Here is a 12,175-nt window from a genome sequence, read left to right as displayed (position 1 = left end):
TCTGACCTTCAGAGCACAGAACCCCAGGGTCAGTGATCCGCCAGGACTCCATTGTGATGGCCTGGTGAGCGCACAGTGGTTCTCTATGAGATCACTTTCACTCTTCCTGCTGAAGATGAGAGGTGATGCCAATGGCGCCAGAGGAGGGCGCTGCTAGTTAGGATGGTAGTTTAAATCTAACACCACTGAGTAACATTCAAAGCACATCTGCTGCCCGAGGTACGGTGCAGCATTGTGCCCACTCTCTTCTCTGCCCTACAAGTACTCTTTCAGATAGAAAGTAAGCAATGGCCCAGCCAAAATAGCAAATAGACAGGACTGAATAAGTTACAGATGGAGGACAGGGGACCAAAATGTACAGGAATTGGCCGAATAATTTAACCAAAATATACACTCACGTAAAAGAACTCTTGAGCCGGTGGACCCTTAAACAAGAAGGGCACCCTGTGTGGGAGTCCAGAGCAGCATGGAAGCCACAGAAGCCGCCTAGGGTTGATCTTAGAGGATCAGGCCAGGCTCAGGGTCTAGTGGGACATGGCTTGGCCTACAGCATCCAGGGAAAGCTCTTCAACATAATCTGATGTCTTTATTCAGCCGAAAACTTCCATCTCACATATTTCCAGGTTTCTCTCCAACCATCTGAGCCCTGTGTTATAAATATCAGGTAGGTGGTGTCACCAAGCTGAGCAGGCACCCCTGGGAAGAATGATGGTGCCTTGGGTCAAGTTTACCTTAGGGGCAGGGCTAGTGCGTAGGGGCTGTGATTGGACGACAGAAAGATCAGGTGGGTTGGTAGTGTTCTCGACTGGGGGAACAGGCAGCCATGTAATAGTTTACAAACATCTGAATACAACACAGGGGCGAAAAGGAAACTGATGGAGCTGGGTGTGAACAATAATAACAGTAACCGTATTTACATACCGTTCTCCTGTGATTCCTCTAGCACCAAAAGAAAATGTTGACCAGGCAGAAGATAGCTTTTAAAGTAAACATCAGCAGACACAATCAAAATCATACCTTTTGAGCCACGAGGAAAGTCAAGCGCCGGATTCCATGGTCAATGAGGACAGCTTTCTGTGGAGAAAAGGAGAAAGGTGGTCAGCCCACAAAAGACTAACCTCAGCGGGGCATTGTCTTTGAGGCCAGTATATGGGAGCGTCCAGCTCGGCGACTTGTACTATGGTCTAGAGCACCAAGCCCCTAGCAGGTCTTTATTCACAGGTCTTATCTTCTGGATGTACCACATTGCAACAACATATACTGTGAGAGATACTTAACTCGCTATGGAAAGACTTCACACCTTCCCTCTGTCAAAAAAGTATTATGTGTGTAAGAACGAGATGCACATCTAAAGGTTCTCCAGAGGTTACGATGGTACAAGTTCTATCTTGAAGATGAGGGTACTACATGCCAGTTGGAGGTTCCACACCGGCCATCTTTAGACTAAATGCAGGGAATGAGGTGGAGGCTCTGTGGCACTGTAGTGGAAGCTGCTGAGCTGCGAACGAGCTTTTCCCAGATTCTGGAGGTTGTAGGGTTTAACTAGAGATCAAGATTTTAACTGTATCTGTCCCCTACTCATCGGGATACTCAGCATTGGGCCTCCAAACCCGGCTCTACTCTCTTGGGTACAACTTGGCGTGACAGTCAACACCAAGCACAGTAGAGGTAGAACGAAGGTTGAGACCACATCCAGTGTAACATAATTGATATCTCCCTCACTCTCTCTTATAAATACACAACAACACACCCTCTCTCTTGCTCTCCAAAGATCCTCAGTGTCCACCATCTGCTCCCACCATCTCCGGGGCGAACATGAGCTTCAATTCATAGATACAAATAATAACCTTTCCTTAGAAATATACGTGACAGAAAGAATTTAAGAATGGCTGAAGCGGCAAAAAGACCTCAAATTAAGGATGTATCCTCAAAAGATGTTCTGAAGGTGTGGCAGTGTTTATTATTTTATTTTTTTTGCAGAGTTTTATATAGCGCGAACTAGACCCGAACCGGGCACGGGGAGATTAAGTGATTTGCCCAGAATCACAGGAGGTTTTGGCGTCGTTACCGAGACTCGAACCCAGATCCCCAGGTCCGAGGTCGAGCGCCCTAGCCGTTTGGCCAACTCCTCTCCCTTTAAATTAGATTAAAAATGACACTGATGTTTTTGCAGTGCTTAGTAATAAAAGCAGGGTGCACACACAGGAAAACTCAATGTACCAGTGAGGTAAATTGTGGAGCCTCAGAACTCTCAAGGGTGCTATCATCCCAGCACTTTGAATGAACAGCTCAGACTTATGACAACACCAACTCTGACCTTTTACGTTATACTCTTCACTTAAAAAAATCAAATACATTTAAAAATATGTCTTTTTTTCAAGTTTAATGAGGGTATAGAAGGTTTCCTTACTAAAAGCAATACCTACTTTATGGTTTAGAATTTGCGAATACTTAGAGAAGAGTAGAGAGGGGTTTCCCTCCTGTTTAGGAACGCGTCCTTTGTCAATTTTTCGGAATTATTTAGATTTGTATTAAAGATCTCCATATATTCCTTGTTAAGTTTTCCAACTATAAGAGTCCTACAAGAAGAAGAATTTTAAAAGATACAATATTGCACCTATAAAATTAACATGGGAAGCAGCATTTTTAAGAAGGGAATCTTGATTTCGGTTGATTCAATATTGATACTGAAGCTTTATTTTAATTTCCTTCATCACGTTAGCTGGTGTATAACATGGCTAAAAAATAGTTTAGGTGAAGGGAACAATTTTACCATTCATTTTGTAAATGGCCGTTTCAGGGGCAGAGCAAGTCATGGGGCCACATGCTTAGCTTACACGCATAGTTGTTTTTAAGAGTGTAAAACCCCCTTTTGGAATTCACAAAAATGATTCTACATTCGTAAAACATATTACTCACTAGAAAAGTTTTCAAGTGAGAATAATCTATTACTAGAGAGAGGGAGTGTAGTTTAGAGGGCTATAATGCAAGGAGCATAGGGGAGCCATGTCATCATGTGCAATTGAGCACTATCTGCAACAGTACATGTGGAAATGACCCGTCTAGTCTCAATTGCAATTTGGCAAAGTTTTCCAGTACACCTGGAAACCCGTGACTGTCACCATTTTCCAGATGTAAACTTGGAAACCTTTCTGAATAGCCAAGACAAATAAATCAGTGACCACACAAGATTGCGGATGTACTCTTTTTTTTTAAAGAATCAGGTGCATAGAGAAGATGTGGTATATAAATAAATAATACCGGATCTATTTTTGAATGAATGAATGAATAACAGATAGCTCAATAAATAAGAGTCAAAATTCGAGGTAGTAGGAGTTTTGCAGGTTTATTACAGCATAAGGACAGGAACAGGACAACCTGCACGGAATAAGATGGCAAGCCTGGCAGCGCTGCCGAGGTCAGGGTCTAGAATGGCTCACCAACAGGATCGGAACTGGGAACACTTTTTAATAACAATACATGAGCATATATACATAACGCCAACACATAGCATTACATTGCAATGGGCGTAGCAGTGGGTGGAGCAAGAGGCATGACGCGAAACAGTCGCGAAAGATAAGGGCTAAAGAGGGTGTAACTGGGTGTGCACATAGACATGTGATGCAAATGTAACAGAATATGTCATGAATGGGCGGAAACATTGGAGGGGGCTACCTAAGGAGCCGGGACCTCTAACCTGATGGTGCGCGCAAACTGGCAATGACGTGTTACTAGGAGAAGCTGGGGGCTATGAACTCTGTGCTAGGAGCAGAGACTAAAGTCTGGAGGGTCGGAGCGACATGTACCTAAACCCTATCTGGTATCTAATGTTTAGGGAACATGTTGATATAAACTAGAAGTCATGAGGGGAAAAGCTAACGGACTCTAAGGCTAGAGCATGCATTTATTCTACATGTAGTGCGTGATGAAGAATATTAAATGACCATTAAATACAGTATTTCTCTTAACATGGGGCCGAATAGGCTAGACAATGACGGAAACTATTGATGCAGTTCAGTAGCTTGGGAATGCAGAGAAGGAGGACTAAACTGATAGCTGGAATCATAACATAGTCTTGGCAGACTCAGAGGCAGAGCCAAGCTGCACCGGGCACTGCGAGGCAGGAAGTAAGTGAAAGGTCGAGGATACAGGTGGGGGCTGGATCGCTCCTCAGCGAGGGTTCAGGAGACAGGAGCTGAATCTGATGTCCGGGCCCTGTTGAGGCCTAGAAACGGGGACTTTATAATGAAATAACGTGCACACTGAGAAACGTGGCAACATAACTTTACATAGGCCTGACACTCATATTACTCATGAGGACTGGGAAATGACATACCAGAGGTGGACACAACTATAATTGCGTCTTGAATCGGACATGGGGAATACATATGCATATTTAATCATGCACACATAACATATGATGGATGACACGTAGGGACACAGAACATGGCAAAATTTACTTTTCCACATTCCCTCCTTGTCACTACGTTTCCATCAGGAAACATCAATATTCATGATACCATCTATCATTTCATACAGTACCATTTGTTCATCTCGAATTGTCTTGGAACGAGATTTAGAACGGGGCTTGGGACTAGGAATACAAGAGGTAGCACACATGCCGCAAATCGCAGGGCCACATTGTATACAGAGGCAGCAGCTGAATATGATCGCTACTGCGATACCTAGAAAGGACAGGACTTTCCATCCCCATGCAGAAATTATATTCCAGAACCAACCGGACCATGTCCAGGTGCCTGGATCTTGGTGTAACAGATGGGCAATTTTATGAAGTCTGGTTATAGCTGAATAAACAGACGGCGCGTTATTTGGAATGAAAATGCAGCAACTGGATCCGATGAGTCTACAGGCCCCGCCCCTATCGGCCAGTATGACGTCAAGGACGAGACGATTCTGGAGCACAACAATTCTCATAAAGGATTGCTCTTCGGTTAAGTTACCTAGAGCGGAGGCAGTCTCATCTACTACAGCTTCAAGGGTTCTTGTTAACCTACGGATTAGTTTACTATTTACAACTGTACCTAAATAAGGGAAAACACCTTTATCAATATCAATGAATTGCTCTGCAGCAGTTTCAGTATAGTCGACAATCGGGAGATTTCTCTTGTGTCTAGTATGTACTAGGTAGGAATTCCTATGGTAGTCAGGTGGGGCTAAAAAAACAGGTGGCAGTAGGAAGGCAATGTAACAGGTTCCCTCCCAATCGAGGGGCAGACGAACATATGCAGTTTGACCACAAACAAAATAGGAATGACGTGAAGCTTTAAAGATAGATTTCCCACTGTCACTATACTTGACAATAGTAGTACAATCACTATGTCCTACATGTACAGAACCCTTATTTCGGACACATAATTCGCCTTTGACTGGTAATACTGAAATAGCAGGTGAGTCTGGAGTAGTATCAGACTGAACATTCAGGACCATAAAATTCGACGAATAGTTACCTAAATTGTACACTTCATTTTCTAGATCTAAACCTGTTCTGTGGGGGGGACCATGCTTGTCTGGGAAACATGTGCTGTTAAGAAAAGACATATCTGTTGAGGATGACGTTAACGTGGACCATGCTCCACACGAACCATTATGTGAAAAAGGATAAGGAAAGAGTGGCAGAACTCCCTTTGACGTCTGGAAAGGGGGGAGTCGACCACACACCCAACAATTAGTGGCATTGCTGGTCTGGTGTGAATAATGCAACATGCGGATAAAAGTATTGTTACGCATAGCGAGGCGGTATGAATATTCATGAGGAGGCAGATCACTAAACGTGTGCTCTACTGTAACATTAGAATGCTTATTTACATGAGGAACTGGAAAACACAGGTAAAATGCGTAACTAGTGCAGGAAGTCAAAAGGCTGAGAAATAATATGAAACTTAGAAAAACGATACATCGGATTGAGTTTTGACTAACTCTCTCACTATGGGGGTCTATTTTATACATGTCAGAAACAGTCTAACCGTTTCACCTAGGGGAGGACTTATACAATCAAACTGGCTGACTTATTTTACTAGACCGTAGCTTTTGCTTATACTCCTGCTGCGGAGTTTTCTCTAACAGGGGAGGGGTTGTGTCAATGTCATTTGCGGGACAGTCCTTAGGAACAATGTTTTGACAAGTTTTTAAATCCTGGGAAATGTTCTTGGAGACCGGCTTTAATCCGTAGAATTTCTTGACGTGCGAAAGGTGTACCCAGCCGCGGCGTCCTTCCAATTTCACGGCTGTACGGGTGGTGAGGAGGACCTGACGGGGCTCCTTCCAACGTGGCTCCAGCGGACTTGATCTGTCGAAGTTACGTACGAGGACCATCGAACCTGGAACGATTTCATGCGGGGCCACCTCGGTATTGTCTGGAAATGCGGCGGCAACCTGTGAACGACATGAGTTGAGGGCAGACATCAAGGAAGCTAGGTAATCTGTCAGCATATTACATGAAACATCAGTAATACTTCGGGGTCTAGGAGTACCCCACATGTTAGGGGGGCGGCCGAATACGACCTCATACGGGGACAGACCTGATCTGGAATGTGCGACCATGCGCATATAAAACAAAGCAACTGGCAGAGCTACTAGCCAGTCCACACCTTTCTCTTTACATATTTTGGCAATTCGGATTTTCAGAGTCTGATTATGTCTCTCGACCAGACCAGCTGCTTCAGGATGGCGTACACAATGAAACTTCCACTGGTACCCTAACAACAGGGAAACGTGCTTCATGAGTTCAGATGAGAATGGCTGACCGTTATCAGAATATACTCCGCAGCAGGAGTATAAGCAAAAGCTACGGTCTAGTAAAATAAGTCAGCCAGTTTGATTGTATACAGATGGAACTACTAGTTTTTAAACTTAACTCCGCATCGAGGGAACAAAGAAAGGGTGCCCTGGTCTATCGCCCCCCAGGCCCCAGTGGAAACTTTTCTATCTCCCTCATGGAAGCCCTACTACCGTTTGTAGATCAAAATCAAAACTTCCTGTTATTAGGAGATTTTAATGTGCATGGAGAGTTGGAAGACTGCCTGGATGTTAAAACTCTTTTAACGGATCTTGAGATCTTAGGCCTAAAAAAAATTAACTATGGGCCTACGCATGAGGCAGGCCATACTTTGGACCTAGTGTTCTCGAATTCACCCCGGACAATATGTGCAGCTTCCACCCAGGTCGAATGGACAGACCATTTTATTCTGGAATTCTATACTGACACTATGAATACACCAGCCATACAGACCGCACTTGCCACTAAAAGAAGACCCTGGCACAAATTAACTGCCGAGGCCTTTGCAGAGGTATATAAAGATCACCTGTCCACTGGTCAGTCGGTGGATATAAATACTGAGCTTCAGCGGCTCGAGCAGGCTATTGGTGCAGCCATAAACTTTACCATTCCTCTGAAAATATATAAAGCACGCAAGGCAAACAGACAAGAAATCTGGTTTTCTGAAAGCTTGAGATTGCTTAAACAAAAAACCAGGAAGTTAGAAAAAGTATGGAGACGGTCTCGAAGGTCTGAGGATAAGGAACTGCATAAAGTTTCCTTAAGGAAATATCATAAAGCTATCAGGGTAGCTCGGAAAAATTATATAGGCACACAACTAGCAGAGGCTGGGAAAGACCCAGGGCTGTTGTATAAAATCCTACTAACATTTACCAAACCGGCAGCCTGTGAAACAATGGAGAATGCCTCTCAGGCACTATGTGATGAGATTGCACTATTTTTTACGAGGAAAATTGATGCCATCTATGAAAAGATACTGGCTGTTAAGTTAAACGAGACAGCTGTTCTAAATCTCCCAGACAATAATGTATTCCCGAACCTAACCGTTGCCAGCCTTAAAAGCTTTCCCCCCATCTCACTAGAAGAGGTTACTACACTAACCACTCAGATCAAGAGCGGCAGCCCCCTGGATATCATTCCAGCTCGCATTATGCCTTTGCTGTCTGATGTCCTGGGCCCAGAAATCCAAAAGTTAATAAACCTATCTCTGAGCACCGGAGAAGTGCCGAGAGACTGGAAACGGGCCTTGGTGAGACCTCTGAGGAAGAACTCTGCCGTTCCCTGGACGGACTTAGCCAATCTACGGCCGATCTCCCTTCTCCCCTTTATGGGTAAGATTATGGAGAAACATGTCAACCAACACCTGTCTAGGTTCGTCGAGGAGACTAATGGGTTGGATCCCTCCCAGTCGGGTTTTAGGCCAGGGCACAGCACCGAGACCACCTTGCTGTCAGTCGCAGACGATCTACACAGGTTCCAGGATAAAGGTTACTCTGTTATCCTGGTCCTGTTGGATCTGTCTGCGGCATTTGATACTGTGTCACACGACATCATGACCGCCAGGCTTGTTAACATCGGCCTGGAAGATAAGGCTCTGGCTTGGTTGGGGAGTTTCCTGAGGGATCGCACCCAAACAGTCACCTTGGGTGCTTATCGGTCAGAGGAGTCGGGGATCTCAAAGGGGGTGCCACAGGGCTCTTGCCTGAGCCCTACTTTATTTAATATCTACGTGGCCCCCCTTGCTAACATCATGAGATCCCATGGGTTCATCCCTGCGTCATACGCAGATGATACCCAACTCCTCTTCCCTTTTAAGATCCTTACGGATGAGATCAGGAACTCCTTTTCCCAGGGGATGAAGGCAGTGGCCCACTGGATGGCATCTAACCTCCTGCAATGCAATGTTGCGAAAACGGAGGTGATGCTGTTCGGGGAAGCCAAGATCCTTTGGTCCCCAGACTGGTGGCCACAGGATCTTGGCCCAGTCCCGGAGCCTAAACAGGTGGTCAAGGATCTCGGGGTGCGCCTAGACCAGGACCTCTCCTTTAAAAACCATACTGCCCAAGTGGTAGGGTCCTGCTTCCACATAATTGGGATGTTGCGGAAGGTATTTCCCCTATTGCCGGATTCAACAAGGAAGACCCTGGTACAAGCCCTGATATTGAGTCGGTTGGACTACTGCAACGGGTTGCTCCTCTCTGCAAATGAGGGGGTTACCTCGAGATTGCAGGTCGTCCAAAACACAGCAGCTCGCCTTGTCCTTAATAAACCCCCCCGAACACCCTCTAAACCCCTTCTGACTGCGTTGCATTGGCTCTCTGTGAAACAAAGGGTGAAGTTTAAGGTGTGTTGTATTATACACAAATGTCTTTCGAGAAAAGGCCCTCTATATCTGCTTAGCAAATTTTCACCCTATGTGCCTTCACGGTCCTTGAGATCAAGCGAACAGGCTTTGCTGCAGATACCTAGAGCGAAAAAGGTGAGACAAGGGGACAGAGCACTCTCCATTGCGGGCCCCATGTTGTGGAATACCCTTCCACTTTCCCTGAGACTCTGCAAAGAGCACCTAGCTTTTAGGAGACAGCTGAAAACGTTTTTATTCTAAATCATGGAGATACAGCGACAGGTTGTTTATTTGCTTCTAGGTTGCCAAAGGCGCGGAGATACTCCTTCGGGAGGTGATCCTAGCGCGTTACAAACTCGCAAATAAATAAATAAATAAATAAATACGACTCTAGGGAGTCCATATCGAGGGAAAAATTCACGAACCAACTGCTTGGCAGTGGTCGCGGCTGTGTAATCTGGGACTGGATATGCTTCTGTCCATCTGGACAAAGCGCATACAACTACAAGAACATACTTGAAACCTCGACATCGCTCCATCTGAATATAATCCATCTGGAGGACCTCAAAAGGGTGGTCAGGAGGCTGGAATCCCCCTTGTTCCACCGGGACACTTTTACCTGGATTAAACTGACAACATATCATACAGGTACGGACTTTCTGCTTGGCTGCAGCTCGTATATGCTTGTTGAACCAAATGTTCTGGATACTGTCTAACATTGCTTTTTCTCCTAAATGTGCTGGACTATGTGCGGTATTAATGATGACTTGAACCATAGAGTCGGGGAGAAACCATGTGGTTCTTCCCTTCGTCACCCATCCTTGATCTGTCTGGACCCCTCCTTGTTCAGACCATTTCTTGATTTCATCGGGAGTAGCATGTAACTGGATATCTATGACATCCTGGGTGGGGTCCTTAACTGTCATACATGTAGTCAGATCTGGAGTTTGTGTCTGTGTCGGATTAACTTGAATGTCTGGAGTCTGTGCTGTAAGCTTGGCTGTGCGATCTGCTAGATCATTACCTTGGGAAATAATGTCAGTAACTTTCGTATGTGCTTTGCATTTCATAATAGCAATGGATGTCGGTAAATGTATTGCATCTAACAGAGCTTGGATAAGGAAACCATGCTGAATTTTGGTTCCATGAGAAGTCATGAAACCTCTCTCCTGCCAGAGCACTCCAAAGTCGTGAACGACTCCAAATGCGTAGCGTGAATCTGTGTAAATATTAACTTTCTTTTCCTTGGCGTGTATACAGGCTTGTGTCAGAGCAACTAGCTCTGCTGCTTGAGCGGACAGAGTGTCAATGCGGTGTGTCTTAACTTCAGTGTCAGTAGTCACTGCATACGCGGCAACTAAATCTCCTGTACTAGTTCTCATACATGACCCATCCACATAAAGTGTCAGGTCGGGATCTAGTAACGGAATGTCTGTCAGGTCTTGTCTTGGCTTTGTCGTAATGTTGACTACTTCCACACAATTGTGTGCGGCAGAATTTGAACTAGCTGATGGCAACAGTGTAGCAGGGTTCAGGACGTTGCAGCGTCTGATTTCTATGTGTGACTGAAACAGTGTCAATTCATAACCCGTTAAACGTGCAATTGTCAAGTGCTGTGTTTGTGTTCTATTTAAAAGAACTTCCACGGAGTGTGGAACTTGTACTGTCAGGGAGTGTCCTAAAACTATGGAATCACTTTGTCTGATAGCTAGTGCTGTGGCTGCAACTGACTTGAGGCACGCGGGCAAAGCCTGGGCGACTGGATCTAATGTGCTAGAAAAATAAGCACACGGCTTGTACTGTCCTGCTTGATCTTGTGTGAGAACAGATAATGCTGTACCTTCGCGTTCAGTGACGAAAAGTGTAAAAGGCTTACTGTAGTTCGGTGTAGCTAGAACTGGAGCTTGACATAAGGCTTTCTTTAACTCGTTGAAACTAAGTGTATGTTCAGATGTCCAAGGGAGGACAGTCGGTGCGGCTGCCTCCTGTGTCGTTAACTGTATCAGTGGTTTGGCTAGAAACGCATACTGAGGAATCCATTGTCTACAATAAGAAGTAAGGCCGATAAAGGCACGTACCTCCTTCTGGGTCCTGGGCTGAGGAAGACTCGCTATCAACTGGATGCGGTCTGGTGTCAACTGCCTACCCCTCTTGGACAGTAAGTGGCCTAAGTAGATCACTTGCTGTACACAGAATTGAAGCTTCGAAGGGGACACCTTGTGCCCCATCTCGGCTAGGAAATACAGAACCGTCAGTGACGCTCGCTCGCAGTCACGTTCAGAACGGGCTGTGATCAATAGATCATCGACATACTGGAGCAGGGCAGTGTCAGTTGGCATGTGAATATTGTCTAGTTGTCTCTTAAGTGCTTGACTGTAAATACTAGGGCTTTCTGTGAAACCTTGAGGAGCTCGTGTAAACATATAGCTCCTTCCATTTAAACAAAATCTGAAAAGAAACTGGCTGTCTGGATGGATGGGAACACTAAAAAATGCATTCTTAAGATCGATTACTGTAAAGAACATGGCTTCGGAATCAATGGCTGTCAATAGGGAAGAGATATCTGGGACAACTGGGTACTGAGGAATAATACATTTGTTAAGTTCTCGTAAATCAATCACTAATCGATATACTGGGGGTGCATTTGGATCAGTACGTTTCATGACTGGAATGATCGGAGAGTTACATACATTGGAGTCAGTTTCTACAACTACTCCTTGAGCCATGAGCTCGTCTATAATTTTGGATAAGGCTGCTACAGCCTCAGGTGGCAATCTATACTGCCTGATTCGTGGTAACACTACACCTGGTTTGAGAGTCACACGATGGGGTGTGATTTGCATGTAACCTACATCAGTTGGACCTTGCGCCCATAAATGCTGTGGAACATTAGACAGTCTTGAATCAAAATCTCGTAATACATAGTGACCCTTAAAGTCACGTAGGAACAATCGTATTCCCTCGGGGGAACAACATATAACTGCACCTAACTCTTTCAATGTCTTAATGCCTAACAGATTTTCTGGACATGACTT

The 12,175-nt window shown here is 45.0% G+C and overlaps 1 protein-coding gene across 6 annotated transcripts in view; it reads right to left on the bottom strand.

Moving 5' to 3' along the window:
- Positions 1 to 12,175, bottom strand: part of ACACA (acetyl-CoA carboxylase alpha) — a 1,199,721-nt gene that overhangs the window by 600,587 nt on the left and 586,959 nt on the right. For all 6 annotated transcript variants that reach the window (XR_013608606.1, XM_078679777.1, XM_078679779.1 and 3 more), the window contains one exon: positions 1,018 to 1,074. Coding sequence is in view for 5 of the 6 variants with exons in the window: in XM_078679777.1 (XP_078535903.1) it covers positions 1,018 to 1,074 (57 nt within the window). In the remaining variant the exon portion in view is untranslated. The remainder of the gene's footprint in view (positions 1 to 1,017; positions 1,075 to 12,175) is intronic.

The sequence above is a fragment of the Lissotriton helveticus genome, chromosome 3_1 (assembly GCF_964261635.1).
Source record: "Lissotriton helveticus chromosome 3_1, aLisHel1.1, whole genome shotgun sequence".
Lineage (NCBI taxonomy): Eukaryota > Metazoa > Chordata > Amphibia > Caudata > Salamandridae > Lissotriton > Lissotriton helveticus.
Note: the sequence above shows the minus strand (reverse complement) of the source record. Positions and strands in the feature narration are given on the sequence as shown.